Source organism: Molossus molossus, unplaced genomic scaffold (genome assembly GCF_014108415.1).
Source record: "Molossus molossus isolate mMolMol1 unplaced genomic scaffold, mMolMol1.p scaffold_m16_p_1, whole genome shotgun sequence".
Lineage (NCBI taxonomy): Eukaryota > Metazoa > Chordata > Mammalia > Chiroptera > Molossidae > Molossus > Molossus molossus.
This window is the reverse complement of record NW_023425344.1, coordinates 252,053,720-252,076,812: the sequence shown is the minus strand read 5'-3', so window position 1 is coordinate 252,076,812 and position 23,093 is coordinate 252,053,720. Positions and strand designations below refer to the sequence as shown.

At 55.0% G+C, this 23,093-nt stretch overlaps 1 protein-coding gene and 1 pseudogene across 6 annotated transcripts in view; both read right to left on the bottom strand.

Annotated features, from left to right (window-relative positions):
• The window catches only part of PACS2 (phosphofurin acidic cluster sorting protein 2), a 41,747-nt gene extending 28,365 nt beyond the window's left edge, over window positions 1-13,382 (bottom strand). For all 6 annotated transcript variants that reach the window (XM_036282154.1, XM_036282159.1, XM_036282174.1 and 3 more), the window contains exon 1: window positions 13,264-13,382. In XM_036282154.1, coding sequence (XP_036138047.1) covers window positions 13,264-13,382 — 119 coding nt within the window. The remainder of the gene's footprint in view (window positions 1-13,263) is intronic.
• A 4,568-nt stretch (window positions 13,383-17,950) lies between these two features.
• Window positions 17,951-18,568, bottom strand: LOC118623754 (annotated as a pseudogene).
• Between the last annotated feature and the right edge of the window lie 4,525 nt (window positions 18,569-23,093).

The window sequence follows — 23,093 nt, the reverse complement described above, 5'->3', positions numbered from 1 at the left end:
TCAAAGAGCAAGCCTCGGCCTCACCCCTAGGCCACACTGACATGTAGCCAGACCTTCTCTCTGAGGGCATGAAGCCCCAGCCTGGGCAGCACCATAGTGGAACTCCGTGATGGTGGGGAGCGAGCCAGAGCAGCATGTGGCAGACGGAGCCACAGGGGCACCGAGGAGGGCAGCCTGCCAGGCACTCTCTCCTGGGCTGGGTCAGGGGTCAGGGGGGGACAGAACTGGCCCCTGCCGGGCATGGGGCATGGCCACTGGGGGGCCATTAGGAGAAATAAAGCATGGCATCCCAGGGACAGCTGGGGTGAGGGGGGTGCAGACAGGGCTGGCAGGGAATGGGGGGGCTCCACTCACCTCTTTGATGTCTACAAGGGCCCCAACCCAGTTCACACGGCTGCAGGCTTACTGTGTGCTGGGCTCTGCGGGTCACGGGCTCCATGCAAGTGAGAAACCACGATGCCACCCACAAGCTGGGTCTGGGGGGGTGGAGGGCGAGTGACGGCACCTACGTATGAACTGGAAGCACCTTGAGGGGAGGAGAAGAGTACTGCTCTGCGTGGACATCCCCAAAATGCTGGGGACAGTGGGTGATGTATACTGAACTGTGTGTCCCCCAAATCCCTATGTTGAAACCTAACACCCAAGGCGACAGATCAGGAGGTGAGGCCTTTGAGAGGTGGTGAGGTCCTGATGGGAGAGCCCTATGATGGGATTAGTTCCCTTAGAGGAGGCCAGAGCTCGCTGTCCCCTCCCACCTTTTGAGGACACAGGAGAAGGACAGCCCTCACTGACACCAGACCTGCAGGCACCTTGACCTTGGATTCCAGCCTCCAAACCACGAGGGATGATGCCTGTGTGGAAGCCACGCCTGTGGCACTCTGCTGTGGCCTCCAGCCACCCCAGGCGGAGGAGGGGCAGGCCTGCCTGCGATGGCTTCTCTGCCCCCTGGAGGGCAGCAGGGAGGCACTGGAGGGACGGGAGGGTGGGGTCACTGTCCAGCAGGGAAACAGAGCCCTTGGAACGAACCCTGCACCCAGTGAAGGGCACCCTGACCCTGGCCAGTTTGGCTCAGTGGTTAGAGCATCGGCCCACAGACCAATGGGTCGCGGGTTCAATTCCAGTCAAGGGCACTTACCCTGGTTGCAGTTTGGCCCTGGCGGCCCTGGCCCTGGCCCTGGTTGGGTCATGCGGGAAACAACCGGTAGATGTGACTCTATCACATTGATGTTTCTCTGTTTGTCTCTCTCTCTCCCTCCTCCCACTCTATCTGACAAGAAGTAGAAAACATCCTCAGGTGAGAATAAAAAAACAAACAATGAATGGGGCCCCAAAGAGGGAACCTAGGACAATCAGGACTTCCACCTGCAAGGACCCCCCAGAGGCCACCAGCAAAGGGTTGGGCACCCAGCCCCCGAGGCACCATGCTGCCCTCGCTCCCACTACAGCTGCCATGGGGGGGGGGGGGCACTGCCACACGGGAAGCCCCCAGCAGCCCGCCTGCTCCCCTCACTGCCAGGAGGCAAGCGGGGACGCAAGTCCTGCACACTCAGTGACAAGGACCCGTGGGCCAGTCACAACACTTCCAGCCCCCATGGGTATGCGGCACCTGTGCATGACCACGGGCAGGAGCCTCACAGCAGGCACCCAGCACAGGGCACTGTCCCTGCCAGGACGGCGGGCCCGGAGACAGAGAAGGGGACACGCGATGCCTGACCGGACCCCAGATAAGAATTATTCCAGAACGGGAAACACAAATCTCGTCCTTGGCAAACACAGAGACCAAGAAGGATGGAACAACACAGATAAGTTCACACCCACACACACCAAATCCAAACAGAGACCCCCCACACCCACCCAGGAACCAGGGAGAACATGTCAGTTCCACGGCAACCACGGGCAGGCTTAGTGAAAATCCCTGCAAACCCCAGGGCCAAGCTGCCACCCTGGGCACCACCTCCCGCTGACAGCCCCCACCAGAACACCTGAGGACGCACAGGTGGGGGAGGCGGGCAGGTGTGGATGCCCGGATGCCAGTCCCTTGGTGAGGAGGGGCCTGAACCAGGCCCGAGGAGTGGTGCAGGGTCCTACATCCAACGTCCTCACTGTGTCTGGAGGCGGAGATGCTGGTTTCTCTAGTGTTAGAACATTTTACCTTTTAAGCAAATCAATAACATATGGACCAGAAAACAGATTTCTTGGATGGGATAATAAAAAAACTCAATCACGCCTGGCCAGTGTGGCTCAGTGGTTGAGCGTCGACCCTGCACCAAGAGGTCACCAGCTGGATTCCCCGTCAGGGTGCATGCCCAGGTTGTGGGCCCGATCCCCAGCAGGGGTGTGCAGGAGGCGGCCAGTTGATGTTCTCTCTCATTGATGTTTCTATCACTCTCCCTCTCCCTTCCTCTCTCTCTAAAATCAATAAAGGAAGAAACAAAACCCAACTCAATCAATCTCTATCAATTTGCAAGAAAGAAATACCAAAAAGAGCACAAGAAACACAGAAGTGAGAAGTCAGGAAGACAGAGCTCAGTGACCACAGAACACAAACTCGCCAGGTCCCAGTAAGTGGGGTCTCTCCCCACGCTCTCCCCAGGCCAGGAAGCTGTCCTCACCCAGATGGCGTCAGGAGGTGCTTGAGGAGAGCAGAGGTGACAGAAGTGATAGGGGCAGGTCACCGGGGCTGAGCCAAGGCACCTCCCAAGCCCCAGGGCAGACGGAAACGTTGCCCTCTCGGTGGGCCCAGGGTTCTGGCGTCCCAGCTGGGCAGGCAGCCGCAGTGCCAGTGGTGGCCTGGGCAGTACCAGCTGGCCAGGGACATGTCTCCAGAGCCTGTGCAGCAGGAAAGTACCTGAGCAGCAGCCTCTATCTCCGCGACCTTGGCCGACAAAGGGCATGCATGACAGTGAGGTTTCAGAGTCGCAGCCTGTCCACTTCTGTCCACCCGCCCAGCCTACACCTTGTCCCAGGAGACACCACACTTGGACCACCACTCAGAACAGGTCCCCTCCTCTAGAGCACCAGACCCACCATCCTCACCGCACACCAGCCAGACACAGCTCCAGAGACCCCCTGGCACCGACTGCCCACCCAGGCGCAGGCACTTCGGGCCCGGCCACCTGGGTGCCCTCGCCATCGCTGGGCCGCCCTGACAGCCCTGCCGCCCCTGCTCTGCGCTCGCTCTGCGGAGAAACAGGAGCGGGGCGGAGGGCAGCTCCTCGCTCGCAGCAGCAGACGCACGCTGGCCCTTCTGGCCCACATGCGACAGCACCTGCCCTGCACAGCATGCGGAGACTGGCCAGCCCCTGCTCCCCACCTCTCCCAGACAGCCACCCACCGTCCCAGCCCCTCCTCACGAGTCTCCCTTGGCCACAGCCCCCCAGGCTCCACACACTACCGACAAAATTCCTGGGTGGTCCCAACACTGGGGTCCACAGTCACCACACGCCTCAGTTCCAGCAGCCGGCTCCTCCTCTAGAAGCCTAGATCCAGGTCCCCGGCGGCCGGGCCTTCTCACCCTTGACCATGTGTGCCTGGAGCCCAGGGCTGAGGGTGGCCTCTCTTTCCAGCCCCTCCACTGTCCTTGCTATCCCAGGCAGGCAGTCCTATGTGCCTGGGCTTCTCCAGAGAGGGACAGGGTCACACCGAGGTGGGGTCAGTGGCCACCACACCACCCCCATGGGCACAGTGGTCACCTCTCAGGGTCCCACTGAAGCCAGAATCGTAGCCTGGTGCTGCCCACGGGTGCTGGGTGGCTGAGCAGCAGATTTGGGATCCTGCCTCAGTCCATCCCGTCTGGAGGGGACATCTGTATGTCTGGAGCCTCCTGTCCCAGTGCTGAGTGGCCATGCAGACACGGGGTGTGCTCACCTCCCTCTGCACACGCCCGGGTTCCAGGGGCACCTGTTCCACTGCAGAGGGTCCCACCCTCGGGCAATGAGCTCACCCTGGACCTGCAGGCTCATCTCCAACAAGGGGTGCACCAGGTCCCGCCAGCCACCAGAGCTTCGGGTCTGGGGAGAATGCTGCAGGTGTGCACCCCCAAACAAAGGGGCTGCCTGGACCTTGCCCAGCCATTGTGAGGAGCCCCGGAGTGGCTCTAAGCCTGAGGGGACAGAAGGTTCCAGCCACTCGCCTAACACCAGCGATCCCCCGAAGAATGCTCAGGACCCCTGATGTGTGGAACCTCAGAGTCCTCTGGAGCTCCTGGGGGCCCATATGACCCCTCGACCAGGGGCCAGTGCAGCCTCTGGATGGCGCTGGCCGGAGCTGCAGCAGGGACGATGACAGCTGCCAGGGAGCAGACCCTGGATGAGAGTAAGTGCCCGGTCGGGCACTGGGCATGCGAGAGGCCAGGAGAGGGTCTGGGTGGGCCTCGTGGGAGGGGCCACCCCAGGGCCCCGGCCAACCACAAGCACGCGCGCCCCACCCTCTACCCCCGCAGCCTGCCCCCCCTCTCTGAGCCTCCTCCTGTGCAGACCCAGAGCTGGGCAACCTGGAGAAAAGGCCTGCTGCCAGGGGGGGACCCAGGGCCCATGGCAGGGGAGGACACAGCCACTCGGCACCCCATCCAGTGGGAAGGTGACGGAGTCCTGAACAGTCACCCACAGCCACTAAAGCCTCTGCAACGCTCTGGGCGACTCGGTCCCAGTGACATCTGAGCCCCTCTCTCCGTCAGCAACGTGGAATGGGGCTGCGGCTGCACTCCCTGAGAGCCCCACCCTGCACGCTCTGAGCGTGGGGGTCGATCATCATGTCACTTTTCATCCCCAGCACATGTAGCTTGTGGGGCACTCCACGTGCACTGCTGCCCGGTGTGCTCCCCCCACCCCGCAGCCGGGCCCCTCCCACAGGCAGCACCGGCACAGGACACACGACAGCCCAGCTTTCAGGTGACCGTGAGCCCAGCAAAGAGCAGCTCCCAGGCCAGGAGGCGGCGGCTGGTGGTGGCAGCTGTGCCCGCCCCTGTGGGGCTCTGCGGTGGTGGCACGGGGATGGAATGCCAGGCAGTCCAGGGCCAAAGTGCTGAGTGTGCCCCAGGGCCGGGGGTGGGGGAGGGCCATTTGCTAGCAGCCACTCAGGGCCTCTCCTAGGGGACTGTTTCCCAGGAGGCAACCAGGAAAAGGGGAGAACAGGTGCCACATTCTCTCCCCGGGGGCCAGGACAGGCTGAGCATGCTGGGGGCCTCACTGCCGGAGAGGGCACGAGGTCCCCCACAGACTCGCTCCCCATCTGTGCCGAGGTGACAGAGAACAACCTTCACAGTCACCTGAAGCCGGCTGCTCCGACAGAACCCAGCAGAGCCTGCTCCGACCTGGGTTCCTAGGAACGCCTGAACCTCCGATGACCGGCCAGAGCCAGAGATGTTCCGGAACCCACAGGCAGGTCCCACTCAGCCTCCCTGGCTCGGCCTGGCAGTGGGGGCGGGGGGCAGACACAAAAGGGGGCCCCCACCCAGACCCCAGGGGCCACAGCCTCCTGTCTCCTGTAGAGACCAGCAGCAAGGCCCTCCCTCTGCTGGGCCAAGGCGGCCACCTAGCAGGGCTTAGGTGAAAAGACCGAAATGCCTGTCACCCAGGAGTGCCAGGTACAGAAAGATGCACCCACTCCCAGTGTCTCCCACCATCCACTCTGCCCGTTTACCAGGCACCCCACCCAGGAGACCCTGCAGCCCTGAACTCCAGGCCAGAGGGGCAGTGTGTGTGCACTGTGGGTGCTGCGACCTCCGTGGACGAGGTTTGGGGTTCGCTAGAGGCTCAGAAACACCAAGTGTAATCACCAGAAACTCAATCCGCCAAGGCAGGGACGTTCCCACCGCACATCACACCTTTTCCAAGTCTGCCTGGACTGACTAAACGGCCACGGCACCACCTCCGCCCACGGCACCACCTCCGCCCAGGGCACCACCTCCGCGCGGGAGGAGCCAGCCCTACACCCGTGCCAGTCACTGCCCGTCAGGCAGCCTCACGGAGCCACAGCACACAGGCTCCACTCCCGTGGGGGGTCCATGGAAATGATGAGAGGAGCTGGTCCCCAAAGAGGAGCCGACCCAGGAAGACAGGTGCTGTGACAGCATGAGTCCCACAGACTCTGACAGCCCACTTCATGCATGACGGAGGGGCAGACCTGGCCCAGGTGTGCACAGCGGTGAGCAAGATGGTGGCAGCGATGGCCGGGCCCCCAGAGAGGCCACAAGCCATGCACCCCCGAGTCAGCTTCCTCAGTCTCTCCCTCAGTGCAGCGCCCATCCCCTAGAGGCTGCCAACCCCACACCCACTCAAACCCCACACTCCACACCCATCTACTGGCCCCTGCACACAGCCAACCCAACCTCAGCTCCAGTACTATTCTCCCAAACACACACCCTCAAAATAGATCAGTGACTTCCCCAAATTCAAATTAAACCCACTTCCTGAGCAAGGCATCTCTGTCAGCTACAGGCTCGGCTCCGGGCAGGGCTGGGGAAGACTGGACCCGCCCCAAACACAGCCCCAACTGCAGCAGGCATCGCATGTGGGTCGGGGTAATGGGACCGCAGGATGTGGACAGCACTGGACCGATGGCTGAGAACTGGCCACTGCCACAGGGATGTACAAAGCCTGCCCAGTGGGAAGGGCTACCCATGTCCAGTCGGTGTATGGGAAGTGGGGAGACAGAGAACGGGGCAGAGGCACAGTCCAGAGCCCACAACACCAATGCAGGCACAACAGAAAGGACAAAGGACAGACCTTCACACAAGTCACAACTGCCTGATGCTTATTTTCAACAACAAAAACTGAGCAAAGTCCAGGAGGAGCAAAGTCCTCTCTGTGCAGACAGGGGTCTGCCCCAGAACACCCCCAGGGAGTGAGGTGGATGTGCTCTGCCACAGGAGCGAGCAGTGATCGGCAGGTCCCCGCTGAAGGAACCCTAAGGACGCATCTTCATGCAGAAGAGGAGCATGACTCCCATTTGGAGAAGACAGAAAAATGAAGAAAAGAACATGATGAGTTTTGTGTTTCATCAAGTATTAACAGTATAAAGCAATAATAATAACTTCTCATAAGCTTAAAAAGAAGACAACTGAAAATCAATGCGAAACATATCCTTGAGTGAGGATTAACCAAAAAGAAGAAAGAAGAAAGAAGAAAGAAGAAGAAGAGGAAGAAGAAGAGGAAGAGAACTGAAACTCATTAAACAAAAGCTCATAACATGAAGGGGTTGGTCAGAATGACAGGCTCCAAGGTCCCTGTGTCATTCAGAGGAAAATGAAGATACAATTCACTTTACAATGATATAACCAGAACACAAACTGCAATGCACATAGTAGCCGCCGAAGACAGAGATAGTGTATGCCAAACGCAGACGGCGAAGCAGAACAAGACAGTGCCGAACAAGGAGATGGATGTGAAATGTGCAGGACAACACAGACGTGCAGTGGCAGACACAGAACCACCGTCACTAACTCAGACCAACAGCGGCAGACCAAAGGGTCTAGGTAAAAACACAAAGAGCGTCAGACAGTGAAAACAAAATCTAGATTCATGTCAAATAACCGAAGACACATCTAGACGTGTAAGGACAGAGGAAAGTGACAGGTGGGAAGGACTCGAAGCCAACAATCCCCAGAGGGAGCTCGGAGCCATGGTGCTCTCCAGGTCCACGTCCGGACAGCAAGCCTCGCCAGGTCAGGAGTCAGACTCTCAAGTTCACAACACCAGGAAATTGCGTGCTTCTAAATGTGTGTGTACGGCCCAGCCGGTGTGGCTCAGTGGTTGAGCGTTGACCCATGCACCAAGAGGTCGCCAGTTTGATCCCCAGTCAAGGCACATGCCCAGGTTGTGGGCCCAATCCCCAGTGGGGGCCATGCAGGAGGTGGCCAGTCGATGTTCTCTCTCATCGATGTTTCTCTCTCTCTCTCCCTTCCTCTCTCTAAGATCAAGAAAAAAAATTTTTTTTTAAATAAGTAAATGTGTGTGTACGTAACAACTTCATCTCAAAATGACATAGACACACCTACTATCGGTGAGAAGACGTGAGCACAAAGCAAGCGGATCGAGGAACACGCTGAAGGAGCCTCGTCACGCTGCAGACATGGAAGCCGTGTCCCTGTCGCTGCAAACAGAGCACGTGTGAGAACCGGCCTCACACTCAGCCGCCGGGCAAAGACTTGGTGTCATGCTGACCACGACATAACTGAGTTAGAAATGAACAATGGAAAACAGAGAAGCCACACATTCAACAATGGAAAAATAACTAGAAAAAAACCCCACACGTCTGTATATCAAGAAACTTTTTTTTTATCCTCACCCGAGGACATTTTTCCTTTTTTTTTTTTTTTTTTTAAATTCAGACAGAGTGGGAGGGAGACAGAGGAAGAGAGAGAAAGAGAAACATCGACATGAAAGGAACACATCTAGTGGCTGCCACCCGCACGACCAACCAGGGCCAGGGACAAACTGCAACTGAGGTACGTGCCCTTAGCAGGAACCGAACCCGGGTCTCTCTGGACTGCAGACTGACGCTCTAACCACTGAGCAAACCGGCCAGGGCTGGATATCAAGAAACTTAAATGTCCCATCACACTAAAGAAAGAATAATGGAGACGTTTTAAAATAATTTACACTGAACAATTCTATATTCAAAAGAACGTGAGCTGCAGCTAAAGCGTTCCTTACTCTGTAGCTATAAAGGCACCTGCGCAAGGAAAGGAGGAAAAATGACGAGCTGTGTACATAGCGTAAGAAACTAGAACAAGAAAAGCAAAGTAAACCTAAGGAGCATAAAAAATGGAATAAAGATAAAAACTAATTTAATTTTTAAAACTTACAAGCCAGTGGTAAGACTGATCAGAGTGTCCTACCTGCAAGAAGAGTCAACCCAGGCCCTGCAGACGTTTAAAAAATAAAAGAACAGAACAGGGCCGGGTACTTCAGTAGGCCGGAGCATCGTCCCAGACACAGTGAAAGCTGGGGTTCAGGTCCCTGGTCAGGGCACGTATGGGAGGCAGCTGATCAATGTTTCTCTCTCACATCAATGTTTCTTTCTCTCCCTTTGTCACTCTCTAAAAATCAATGAACATATCCTCAGTGAGGATTTAAAAAAAAGAAAAAGAAAAAGAAAAAGAATAGAACAAAGAGCTTCATGCTTATAAACCTGAAAATCTAAACGAAATGGACAAATTCCCAGAAAAATATATTTCCAAAACTAACCCAAAGGTATTCTACAACCAAAGCAACCAAATCAGGAGGTAAACTTCCCACAAAGCAACTCCCAGCTCAGGTCATGCTACAGGTGATTTCTCCCAAAACACTCACGGAACAATTACAGCTTTACACAAAGATGGCACCATTTGTCCCACAAGGTGCCTCGGCACCAAACTCTGATACAGGCAGCAGACGACGGGGTCACAGCCCTAGTCGGAGACGGAGAGTCCTAAACAAACACTCACAACTTAAACCTGCCAATGGAGGCACAAGACGCTACACTTGCAAGAATGGGCGGCTTAATACTAGAAAACCCATTTATGTATTTACCATGTTGGCAATTAAATGAGGCCCTTAATTAATTAATTAATTTATTTGTTTTGTTAATCTTCACTCAAGGATATTTTCCCCCTGGTTTTCTTTTTTCTTTTCTGTTTTTTTTTTTAGAGAGTGGAGGGGAGGGAGGGAGAGAGGGAGGGAGGGAGAGAAACATTGATGAGAGAGAGACACATAAATTAGTTGCCTCCCACATGACCCCAAATGGGACCAGGAATCGAACCTGCAACCCAAGTGTGTGCCCTTGACCAGGAATCGAACCTGAGACCCTTTGGTCCAAGGGCTGAAGCTCTAACCACTGAGCAACACCGGCCAGGGCTATGAAGTCCTTAATTTAAAAAGTGTTTGATTACATTCGACATCCACTCACAGTCAGAATAAAACCTGAGGCACAACCGCCACAGCCATTAGAAGAGCTAGAACTGAAATGCCATGGAAGGTAACAGCTGGCGGCAGTGGCCGACGGTGCCACCACTTCAGAAATCCAGCAGTTTCACGTGAAGCTGACATGCACCCACCTGCCCTGTGGCCAGTTACTACCGGAGAAGTGAAAAGACACATTCCCACAGCCTGTACCAGAACGGTCACAGCAGCTTTGAACACAATGGCCACCGCCTGGAAACAACCCAAACGCCTACCACTGGGAGAGGTTTAAACAGAGTGTGGCTTGTTCCTCCAGCGGGACAGCCTGCAACAAGGAGAGGGAAGATCCTGGGGCGCAGTGCTGACAGGTCAAGGCCAGGCCGGAGCTCCCTGCACACCTGGAAGTCCGGGGACCAGTGGGGGACCTGCTGGGGTGCTGAGTGGGCATGCAGCTGTCAAAATTCACACTTCTAGCTGCAGATCCTTCTGTGTGCGCACACCGAATCTCCGTGACCTCCCTCAAATGGGCCAAGGGGTGAACAAGGAGGGTGCGGAAAGGGTATGGGCACATCTGTAGACAAATGTCCCACCTCATAACCTAGCAATCAGCTCGGGAACCTCAGCAGTGGGAAGTGCACAGATCTACCTAAAGCGACCCAGACGCTGCTGAGCTCGGGGAACAGGATGCAGGGGAGGGTGGACCCTACCAGGTGAGGCTGGAGGCTCAAGATTAGTGGGGAGGAGCGCTGTGTCACCACAGGGAAATCCACAGAACCCACCCCACCCCCGACACCCCAAGAGGGAAGAGCAAAAAAGAGACAGGCTAACAGCAGCCTGACAGGTCTCGGGAGCATCACAGGCCAAGAACACCTCATCTGAAGAGGGGATCCCAACACATCCTGATGAAACAGGATCACTCCCCCAAAGAAGCTGCTGAGACTAAGTCAGGAAAGGAGGAAGAAAACTGGCAGAAGAAAGGAAGAGGAATTTCGCTGATGAGGGTGTTCAAACGGCCTACATTAGCAACCAGAGGTTAAAATGAAAGACACAATACCATTTCACACCTACAGATAAGGCAACAATTGAAAGCCAGGCTGCGGCCCTGGCCAGTTTGCTCAGTGGTTAGAACGTCAGCCCACAAACCAACAAGCTGTGAGTTCGATTCCGGTCAAGGGCACATACCTTGGTTGTGGTTCAATCCGCGGCCCTGGTCGGGGTTTTGCGGGAGGCAGCAGGTCCATGTGGCTCTATCATGTCGATGTTTCTCTCTGTCTCTCTCTGTCTCTCTCTCTGTCTCTCTCCTTCCCTCCCACTCTATCTGATGGTAAATAAAAAGTATCCTCTGGTGAGGAATAAAAAAAAAGTCAGGCTGTGTTGGCAAGAATGCCCGAGGGGGCCGGGTGACAGGCCTGCCCACCCACAGGAGACAATTTAAGGGGCAGGGACCACATGCCGACAACAGCACAGTCCTAACTGGCCAAAACCTGGAAATAAGCCAAAGGCCCTCTGACAGAGGGGAGAAGCTCGCTGCTCTCTGACAGGTCACCACGCAGCAGTGACAGACATCAGCACGGACACCACTCAGAAACTTAGAGATCAGGCGAAACCAAGAACAGAGAAAATATGACCCTTTCATATAAATCACCACAGAGCACAACTAAGCCCAGCCTGGCAAGGACACCCACTCAGGGGGCACAGCAGGGCCCAAACCTCCTCTGGGGACAGGGAGGGGCCTCAGCAGAGCCCATGTTTCGTACAGACTGCCATCAACTCTGCGCCTGACCACTCTAATGGCAGCTCCCCAACACCCAGTGCTGTCCAGCCCACAGGGGTACACACACCAAGTAGGCTTCCTACAGCAGCTCCATGGGGGGGGACTGACACAGCCCCCCATGCAACCCTGGCCTCTCTTGTACTTCCCCTATCCCAGTTAAAACTTGGTGGTTTTGTGGAACCCCGGAAGCCAATGGAGAGGCACAGCACATGCAGGCAACACTCTGCACCATGTCTGGGAGCAAGGGACCAGGAGGGGGCACGTGGGGGCTAGGGGAGCTCTAACAGAAAGGTCCAGGGGGGTGCTGGTGACAATGCAGAGGGCCCAGACAGGAGAAGCCTGGGGATAGAGGGTCCAGTATGACCCCTGGCTCTGAGACCCAGCACCAGGGCAACTGCCAAGACAGGAAAAGGAGAGGAGCCCAGGCCGGGGGAGAAACTCCTGAACTTGGCTTTGAAGCCCACCCTATTCACTCAGCACAGCCGAGGCCCTGGCCTCTCAGCCCTGCACTCTGGGAGGGCAAACCCTCTGCATCCCCAAGGCTTCACTCAGCGACACCTGTTGAAGGAGCTGGGGCAGAATGCGTGGCCCCTTCGGGGCACACGAGCCACCTCCCCTGCCGGGATGGCACTCCTGAGATCCCTGGCCGTAGGCCTCCCCAGGGAAAACTCCTCTCTGCAGCCCACCTGCAGCCCGCTGTCTATTCCAGAGCCAGGTCCTGGTGCATCACCCTCAGCCTGGAGCTTCACCAGCAGGGACCACCCCCGGAAGAAACCCGCAGAGCCTGAAGCTGATGGGACAGACGGGGAAGTCTGGAGTCTGAGTGGAGTGGGGCTGGCCACAGCACTAGCCTATGGATAAGTCTCCTCCAGCTGTTACCACTGGGCGAAGCGTCTTCCCCAAGTGGGAATCGAGTGTTTTTTTCGATGGCAAAATTAACAACATGATGCAGAGTCGTGTTTATGGACAAGCAGATGTCTCTAAATTACCGGGCACCATGCACACGCGGGAAGGGCCCTAACACTAAGCAGCACAGAGGGGAAAGCCCAGGCCCCAGGACAGCCGATGAAGGATGTGCTGAGTGAAGGAGTACAATCGCGGTCCTAGGTCTGTGTGTTCTCTGGACAGCGGGCCCCGAGGGCTCACTCCCAGGCCACTCAGGCTTCAGAGTGTGGCTGGAAGCAAAAGGAAATCTGTGGTACCCGGTGGAGAGAGAGACAGCCTAGGTCAACTCCACCAGCACGTCAGTGGGCAGATGCAAGCACGCCGGCTGGGAGGCAACCAGGTGGGCGCCCGAGAGCCTGGGAGACGTGGGCCTGGGGCACCCTCCGCGCTCAGGGGTTACCCGCAGGGAACGCGTGTGCCCGCCCAAGGAAGGGCGCAAACGCCACGGACCCGGGCGGACCCCGGGTGGCCGGTCCCGGGCGGAGGTCCCAGATGGAGATCCCGGGTGGAGGCCCCGGATGGCCAGTCTCGGTGGACGGCCCCCGGGTGGGGGTCCCGGGTTGGGGCGCCGGTGCCAGGTCCCCAGTGGCCGGCCCGGGTAGGGGCCCCGGGTGGCCGGCAGGTGCGCGCGGGAACAAAGCGGCCGGCCGGGCGGCGGCGTACCTGGGCACGCAGCTGGGGCTGGAGCCGTCCACCTCCCAGGTAGCGAACAGGTTCATGGGCACCGGCGTGTTGAGCGCGGCGGGCCCGCCGGCCAGGCCCAAGCGGCCCCGCTCGGCCATGGCGCCGGCCCCCCGCTCCTCAGCGGCCTGGAGCTGCGGCCGGGCCGCGGACGCGCGGCGGCGGCGGGCGGCGGGCGGGCCGGGCGCGCGGAGGGCGGTGGCGCGGTCACATGGCGGCTGGGCGGCTGGGACCGCCGGGCGGGCGGCGGACAGGCCCGCGGGCGGCGACGAAGCTGCAGCCGCCCCGCCCCGCCCCGCGCGCCCCCGAACGGCGTGCCCGCGCCGCGCGACCCCGGGCTCCGACCGCGCCGCCGCCGTCGATTGGCTGGGCGAGCGCGCGCTCACCACCTCAGGCCCAATCACGGCCCCGCAGAGCGCTCGCCGGAAGTGAGCTAAGCGCACACCCTCCCCGTCGGCGCCGCGCGAGGCATCCCCGCCCGCAGCCCAGGGGAGCGCGCGCCCGAGCCTGTGCACAGGCCCCGCCCCGCGCGCCCCGCCCCGCCTCCCGGGAGCGGCCGGGAGGAGCCGAGGGGGACATGGGTCCGCCCGCCGGGCGCGCCCACCCAGCGAGCTTTCCTCTGCCCCGGTCGCGTGGTCCCCCAGGAGCATTCGTTGTCTCCACGCACCAACCCGGGCTTTTGTGCGTCCTCTGAGTCTCCCAGTCCCCTGCGCACTCTTCTTGTCCCTTGGTGCCCTTCTGTCCCCTGCCGTCCCCTGTGTCTCGCCCACGAACTTCCTAGACCCCTGGGCCCCACGCCTCTCCTGCCCCCCGCAGGGCCTGACAGACGGCCGAGGGACGCCGTGCAGCCCGGGGACCACCTCTGCCGCCGCAGGGGTTTACGCTGGCCCGGTCCTGTCCCCGACCCCCAGCTCACGGTGTGGAATTGAGCCTCCATAAATCCCCTCTGGGGTGTTCTCTTCCTCCCGATCCTCCTTATTATCCAGCAACGCCCTCTCTGCGATTTTTAGAAAGACAATGGTGAACAAATATCTGGAGGCAGAGGCGGCTCCTGACCCGGGGCTCACAGTGAACTTGAGGACCCAGTGCCCACTGGGTCCATAGGGCAGGGAAGGTGGGAAAAGGCCCTAAGAAAGGACATCTAGGTTTAGGGGCCAAGAGCTCCCCTCCCCCCATCCTTTTGGCGGTGGTTCTGGTCAGTCACCAGATGCTGAGATTTAGGAAAAGGTTTCCTGGCACCTCCTCTGTTCCTTTGTATTCACGGTATTACACAGTTGCGGTTCCTGTGTGTGTCATGTTGTCCACAAGTAGTTTTACTGAAACAAGTCAAACTGACTTCCTTCCACTGCCCTCCAGGTTCACATGCCAGAGCCCCTGGGAGCTCTTTCTCCAGCAAAAGACCCCCTCCCACCCAGCCTCCAGCTGTAACTCTGTGTCTGGAGCCGAAAACAGCTGCGGCTGCTTAAAGCCAGGGGCGCACTTTGGAGAGAACAAGAGAATCTGTGTTTCCCACGTGTTCCAGCCCCTTTGGGTGGTGCAACTGACAGCCTGAGGGTCTGTTCTGCTCCGCCAGCTGACTGCTGTTGTCGTGCAAGGCTGCTTCTGCCACTAGCACCTGTGGGCCCTACACCTACAAGATAGGGGTGTTCAGAGAGTGCGTAGCAGTCCCCCATGAGGACGGGCTGCCTTTGGTGACAACAGGAGACAGACACCCATTGACCTCAGCATTTGGCATGCGGCTCTGCAGAACAGCGCGAGGTGGTCAGATGAAGGGGCCGCCTGACGCTGTGTCTGTGTGCACCAGCGTTTCACCCAGGCAAGCAGTACAACTGGGGGTCAAGTGAGGAAATGGAGGGTGACTAAGCTGTGCACATGGGGGCTTGACACCAGCCAGCCTCAGTGGAGCTGGGGCCAGGCACCCTTGTGAGCCATTCCTGGCCATGACAGCCCTGCCCCATCCCCATTTGATGGTTGAGGAAACTGAGGCACACAAGGTTAAGCAACTGCTAAGAAGAGAAGCCAGGGTGAAGGCTCACACAGTCTGGCCTAGAGCCCCCTACCCCACAAGTCACCGCTGTGGTGAAAATGCTTAAATTCTTGTGGAGGCAGGGACTGTTCACACTGTGCCAGTGAATGTGTGTTCATTTGTTTTTTTCAGGTAGGACCATGTGGACACCACAAAATGTTAGTGGTGATGAGATTGGGAACTTCTCTATTTTCCAAATTTCTACAGTGGACTAACATCACTTTGGTGATCGGAGTTACTCTTTTGGCCAGAACCTCTTATTTGCATTGTTACCCTCTGTGTTTGAAAATAACTGGGTTCATCTTCCTCCAGTGGACTGTGGGTCCCAGGTGATGCTGTGACAGTGGTGAGGACGCCCCTCGCAGCGAACCTGGCATGGGGTGACACCCCCCAAATGTGTGGAGCACACCCAGTCTTTCTGGTGGCTGTTTCTTTAAAGCAGAAAGTTAGTTCAAGAGGAACCTCTCTGGACAACAGGTTTGACTGGGCATAGTTGGGCTGGAAGCCAGAGGAGAGTGTTATCCAGAGCCCTGGGGTCCCAGGAGGACACCCTGAAAACCTTTGCTCAGAACCTGACTGTGTGCCCCTGCCCACCATGTTTTTAACTGCACTAAAGCCTCAGATCCCTGGTGGTGCGATAGGACTCCTGCTGTGTTGAAGCTCCAACTTCTGGGGGACGAGGTCCAGGCTTGTATCCCCTTTCCTGCGGTCCTACCCATCATTTCCGGGGGTCCCTCAGCTCGCAGGTAGGGGCTCTGGTAACTCACTGATCTCTTCCATCTGAGTTAAGATGGTACAGCCAGGCATGGGGGTGTGCTGTGGCGCCCAGCGGGCACCGCCCCTGTTAGCAAGAAGTTCCGCCCTGGCCAGTTTGGCTCAGCGGTTAGAGTGTCGGCCTGTGGTCCAGAGAGGCCTGGGTTCAATTCCCGCTAAGGGCACATGCCTCAGTTGCAGTTTGTCCCCGGCCCTGGTTGGTCGTGCGGGTGGCAACCACTCGATGTGTCTCTTTCACGTCGATGTTTCTCTCTCTCTCTTCCTCTTCCTCCCACTCTATCTGAACAAAAAATGGAAAAATGTCCTCCGGTGAGGATAAAAAAAAAAAAAAAAGTTCCCTCCAGGCCTTGGGACCCTGGGACCCAGGCCTGCTCTAGGGTGTGGGGACCACGGCAGCATCTTCACTCACTACATGGCAGCAGGCTCATGCACACGGAGTTAGCCAGATGGGGTTGCTGGCTCAGGCCTTTCTGCCCACTCACATGGGGAGGCTGGAGCGCTCCTGTGCACCATTGCTGCCCTTTGAGTGGCTCAAGCTGGTCAGGTGAGTGGCCAGGGCCTCCGATAGAACCCAGACACCCAGGCAGTTGGTTGGATGGCTCCAGCCCACTCTAGCCCTCTCCAGCCCAAAGCTCTTTCTTCCAGGAGTGGGCAGAGGAAGCCGCCCTGGGTGGATCCAGTCCCTTCCGGTTCATGCTCCTGACAGAGAAACAGAGCTTCAGAAACCCCTCCATGTGTCTAGGTCACACCCACTCCCATGGGGCTGAGCCACCATCACTGAGGTAGGGACAGAAACTATATATATGATATATATATATATAAAGTTCTCACCCAAAGATATGTTTTTAAAAGGTCTCAAATATCTCAAATTTTAATAGGATGCCCTATATACAAATTCGCTACTAAAATTTGAAATAACACATTAAAAAAATGTTACAACTCAAATTTTTGAAAACCAGAGAATCTAGTTCATGCACCCTGCACTAACCATGCTCTAGCCTAGCCAAACCACCCAGGGTTTTCTTTTTCACATTTCTTCCACACAAGTTACTTGCTTTTAATTCTTGATGTCGAGTTTCATCTTACTGACTTCAGGCTTTTAAAACACAATGACAACACTCAAGACCTATTAGTGCTTCTTTGGGTCAAATTAAAAAGGATCTGAAGTATGTTGAAGTCATTTAAATGCAAACTACATCAATTCCTTATAATTTACTGTCACCAAGGTAGGCAAGAAAAAGACAGAACTTGCCCTGGCCGATTTGGCTCAGGGGGTTGGAGCATAGGCCTGCGGTCCAGGGAGACCCAGGTTCGGTTCCCACCGGGGGCATGTACTTCGGTTGCGGGTTGTGCGGGTGGCAGCCACTCGAAGCGTCCCTTTCACGTCGATGTTTCTCTCTCTCTCTCCCCCTCCCACTCTATCTGAACAAAATATGGAAAAGTGTCCTCGGGTAAGGATAAAATAAATAAATAAAAAGACAGAACTTCTATCATAGGTTATCAAAATATTGCTATACAAAATTGGTTGTTAGACTGACAAACCTCAAAGGGAAGGGGGGTTGGGGGTGGGAAGAAATAAACCAAAGAACTTCTATGCATATATGCATAACCAATGGACACAGACAACAGTGTGGGGCAAGGCAGGAGGGGGGTGGGAATGGGCAGGAGGGGGTCAAAAGGGGAAAAAGAAGGAACATCTGTAATGCATTCAACAATAAAGATAAGTTTAAAAAAATAAAAATAAAAAGTGAAAAAAAAAATATATATATATATATTGGTATACAGGCTATCCTAGCCTAGAGTTGCTTACCTAAGCACTGTATAATGACCTTAAAATTAGTAGCAAGGAAAAAAGTACGAGAGTAAGATTTATAGCCAAATCAACTCCATGTCATAATTATTCACCATGCTAATATTATCAGAAGGATCTCCATGATATGGGCAATAATGACAGCTACATCTAAATCTTCTGAATCTTGATTCGATCATATATTGTTGTGCAGCTGGTGTGGTTCAGTGATTGACCTATGCCTCAAGAGGTGTATGATTTGACTGCAGGACAGGAAACACGTCCAGTTTGCGAATTTGTTCCTCCGTGTGGGGAATGCAGGAGACGACCAACTGATATTCTTTCTCACCGATGTTTCTCTCTCTCTTAGAGACAGGGTGTGGTATGGAGTCATCAGTAATGCCCTTTGCATCCTTTGTGTTCGAGTCATTACCATTATCCTCACTCCAGGTCTTCTCTTGTAGAGCAGGCCCTGACCCAGCCCCAGTCCAAGTCCCTGTACGTTTTGTGCTCTGTCCTGCTGTTGGGGTAAACGTTTTGGTGGAGGGGAAGGGAATGTGGTACTAGGGTTGAGAGTCAAGTTACCAAGGTTCTTTGCTAGCACTTCTGAGATAGTCGACGCAAGCTGAGTCTCCTTCACCAGGCATCTGAGAAGACTCCAGGGTCGAGGGTGGATTAAGCTGCTTTGGTGGGTCCATTGAAGTCTGGCCACAGCTTGAAGCTTCTCCTTGGTTGCGGTTCGACCCCTGGCCCTGGTCAGGTTGTGCGGGAGGCAACCAATCAATGTGTCTTTTGGATATGTTTTTCTTAACCCTCACCTGAGGATATGTTTATCGATTGTAGAGAGGAAGATGGAGGGGGAGAGAGAAACATCGATGTGAGAGAGAACGTTTTGTATGTACCCCAATCAAGGATCAAACCAGCAACCTAGGCATGTGCCCTGTGGGGAATCAAACCCACAACCTTTTGGTGTACAGAGTGATGCTCAACCCACTGAGCCACCTGACCAGGGCGACAGAAACTCCTTGAACAGCACATCACAAGCAGCAGCCAGGGAAGCAGTCCTCTTACAGGGAAGGAGCAGCTGTGACCAGCAACCAGGCACCCTCCTGGTGCAGGACATCCATGCAGGGAATGATGGGAGCGGGAGGCTGGCTGTGGAGCACCAAACCTCAGGCATGTCAGAGATGCCCCTTGAAGATGGGACAGGAAGGCAGGCATTAGGTGCAGGAACTGCGCAGGTGGATGGACTCACCCTGAGGGCATTCTGGTAATCCATCTGTTATGTGGAACATAAGGTTAGCGATGTACACCCAGGAGTACCTGCCTGTCCTACGTACCTGCCCGCCCCTGACAAGAGCCTGCACTGCAGGAGTCCAGGCTGTCTGGCATCTCCCCTGGGAGCCTGCTAAGTAGCAGGTGTGCAGCAGATGCCCACTAACCACAGCTGCTGACGGCTACTACTGACGCTAGAAATTCTATCAGGAGCTGCCCAGGAAACAGCCCAGGTGACCTCACAGAGCTGAGTTCAATGGTACAAACATTTGGTCATCTGTACCTTTAATACATGATTATGAGGCCAATTTCAAACCCTGGAAATGCAAAAAAGAAAAGCAAGACCCAGTTCTTGCCCTCATGGGGCTTATGTCCTCCTGAAGAGACCATGTGAACTGCTCACCCTGCACACACGCACATTGTACTTCCAGATGATGGGCGTATACACCAGGATGTTGTCACTGAGACAGGAAGGTGGTGACTGAGCTGAGGACTGAACACAGTGAGGAGCCAGCCATGGGAAAGGGCAGTGCTGGCCCAGAAGCCCCCAGGAAACATATCTGCTTGGCTCACGTTCTGGAGGGATAAAATACTTCCCAAGAGTTTAGATCAGGCCTGCCCTCAGCCAGGTTTGCACTAGAAATTCATACTCCCTGTGTTGTCTTAGAAACCCTAGGCCAATACATTATCCCAGAGTTGCAGGTTAGGAGGGCCCTGGGTGGCTGGTGGGAGAGCAGAAATCCTTCTGGGTGCCACCTTCACCCCAGACTGTGCAGGACTGATACAAGGGAAGGCACCCAGACTGGGGATGTCCACACCAAAGGAAACAGGTCAACATGGGCTAGAGGTCAAGGAATCAACCATGAAGGACACCAGGTACTGGAGTTATTGCCACAGACAAAAACACAAGCAGGTTCAAAGTAAACATGAAGAAGAATAAGATAATATAAAAACCAAGACTGGCCCTGGCCGGTTTGGCTCAGCGGTTAGAGCGCCCGCCTGTGGTCTGGAGAGACCCGGGTTCGGTTCCCGCTAAGGGCATGTACCTTGGTTGCAGTTTGTCCCCGGCCCTGGTTGGTCGTGCGGGTGGCAGCCACTCGATGTGTCCCTTTCACATCGATGTTTCCCTCTCTCTCTCTTCCTCTCTCTCCCTTCCACTCTGTCTGTACAAGAAATGGAAAAATGTCCTCGGGTGAGGATAAAAAATAAAAAAATAAAAAAAAAAAAAAAAACCAAGACTGAGCAGATGTCTAAAACAAAACCAAAGAGAACTTGTATAAATTAAGAAATCAAAGTTTGCCAAGTTTAGTGAATGGGTTAAAAACAAAACAAAACACATTAGAGTTGGCTGGTGTGGCTCAGTGGATTGAGAGTCATCCTCTGGACTGAGAGGTCCTGGTTCAATGTTCGGTGAGGACACATGCCCGGGTTGCAGGTTCGATCCCCAGTAGGGGGGTGTGCAGGAGGCAGCTGATGGATGTTTCTCACTCACATCGATGTTTCTATCTCTCCTGTCATCTCTCTCTAAAAAATCAACAAAAACAGCCCTGGCCGGTTTGGCTCAGCAGTAGAGCCCATGGACCAATGAGTCATGGGTTCAATTCCGGCCAAGGACACATACCTTGACTGTGGTTCATACCTGGCCCTGGGCGGGGTCATGCAGGAGCAACCAGTCAATGTATCCTTCTCACGTCGATGTTTCTCTCTCTCTCCCTTTTTATTTCTCTTCCTTTCTCTCCCTCTCTCTTTCCCTCCCACTCTGGAAAGAAAGAAAGAAGAAAGAAAGAAAGAAAGAAAGAAAGAAAGAAAGAGAAGAGAGAGAGAGAGAGAGAGAGAGAGAGAGAAAGAGAGAGAGAGAGAAAGAAAGAAAGAAAGAAAATAAAAACATTTTTTAGAAAAAGCATGTTAGATGCAACTGAAGACAGAATCACTGAAGCAGAAGACAAGTCTGGAGAAATGAACCAGATTGCAGCACTAACAGAAAATACAAGAGGTGTAAAAAATATGGAGACAGGGGCTCATAGTTCTAGAACCAAAGAAAACAGACCATGGGGGAGACCAGTTCACCACCAGGAACCCTCCTAGTTGTGTAGCTTTAGGGCAGAGCATTCTGAGCAGGTGAGCAGAGTAAACAGCAAGTGTGGAGGTCCTCCAGCCAGAACTGGCCCCATCCTGCAGGTGCAGGGCCAGCAGGAAAGAGGACGTGGGAGACAGGTGGAGAGGTGTGCAGGGCAGAGCCCATCAGCACAGTCAGGGTCTCGACTCTGATTCTGCATGTGCTATGATTTTTCACAGCAGGGAGAGACAGTCTGCTTGCCATATCCAGGAGGCAGGTGACAAAGTTATTATGGGCATATTAATAATGTAATATTGAGCCCTGGCCAGTTTGGCTCAGCGGTTAGAGCATCAGCCTGTGGTCCAGAGAGCCCCGGGTTCGGTTCCCGCTAAGGGCATGTACCTCGGTTTCAGTTTGTCCCTGGCCCTGGTTGGGTCGTGCAGGTGGCAGCCACTCGATGTGTCCCTTTCACGTCGATGTCTCTCTCTCTCTCTCTCTCTCTCTCTCTCTCTCTCTCTCTCTCTCTCTCCTTCCACTCTATCTGAATAAAAATGGGAAAATGTCCTAGGGCGAGGACAAAAAAATAATAATGTAATATTGATAGGTAAAGACAGAATTGTGTCGAGAACGTCCTTCCAGGAAACAGATGGCAGGCACTGCCCAGGGGAGGGTGGGTATCAGAGAGACCTGGACAGTCAGGAGGCTGGAAGGAGGGAGGGGCCTCCTCTTCACAGCTGTGACTTTCACAGGGGCCCTGGCCAGCATAGAAGGCTGACCCACCTGGAAGTCCGGACACAAGGGAGCCTGTGCTTTCAGAGGTCACGCCAGGTAGCAGGAGTGGCCCATGCAAGTATGTTGAATAAATGAGGAAGATGTCACAAAGGAGATGCTGAGCCAGAGACATGGCACCCGCCACTCACATCCCACACCCACAACAGGCAGTATGTCACGCGTGATGAGATGCTGTTTGGAACAGCGAAAGAACACAAACAACCTGGGAACAAATGTAAGGAGTTAGAAAGAGTGAAAATCCTACTTAGGTTTACGCACTCCTTAACCTGTACCTCAACTGTGATTTTCATCGAAGTGCTAATTTGGAAATGGTCAAGTGAGTTCTCAGATGTTCACGGGAAACTGACTGTGAGCACGTGGACAGGATGCCTTTGCAACAGAAGAACAAGGAAGGACCATGACTACTATGAGGATGGCAGGACGAGTGTCACTATGTACAGGTCAACGGACCAAGTGGTGGAAGCTGCATCTCAACTTTAGGGAAAAGACGGATTACTCCAAAAATGGTATTGGGACCACTGGTTAGACTTTATTTATTTTTTATTTTTTTAAGAGTTGATTTGTATTTATTTATTTGTTGTTCATCCTCACTTGAGGATATTTTTTTCCATTGATTTTTTAGAGAAAGTGGAAGGGAGGGAGCCAGAGAGAGAGAGAAACATCAATGTGCAAGAGACACATCAATTGGTTGTCTCCCACACGTGCCACGACCTGGGACGGGGACTGAACCTACAACCCAGGTACGTGCCCTTGACAGGGAAATGAACCTGTGACCCTTCAGTGTGAGGGCCAACACTCTAACCACTGAAGTAGATTGGCCAGGGCTTTAATTGATTTCTTAGAGAGAGAGAAAGGGGGAGAGAGAGAGAAAAAAACAAAAAAAATCCACGTGAGGGCGAAACACTGATCAGCTGCCTCCTGCACACCCCCTACTGGGGACCGAGCCCACAACCCGGGCCTGTGCCCCGACCAGGAAGCTAGCCAGCAATCTCTTTGGTGCACGAGACAAAGCCCAACCAACTAAGCCACACAGGCCAGGGCTAGACTTTTTGTTTTAGCTGAATCTTTACTTCATTCTTTACACCAAAATAAATTCCAGA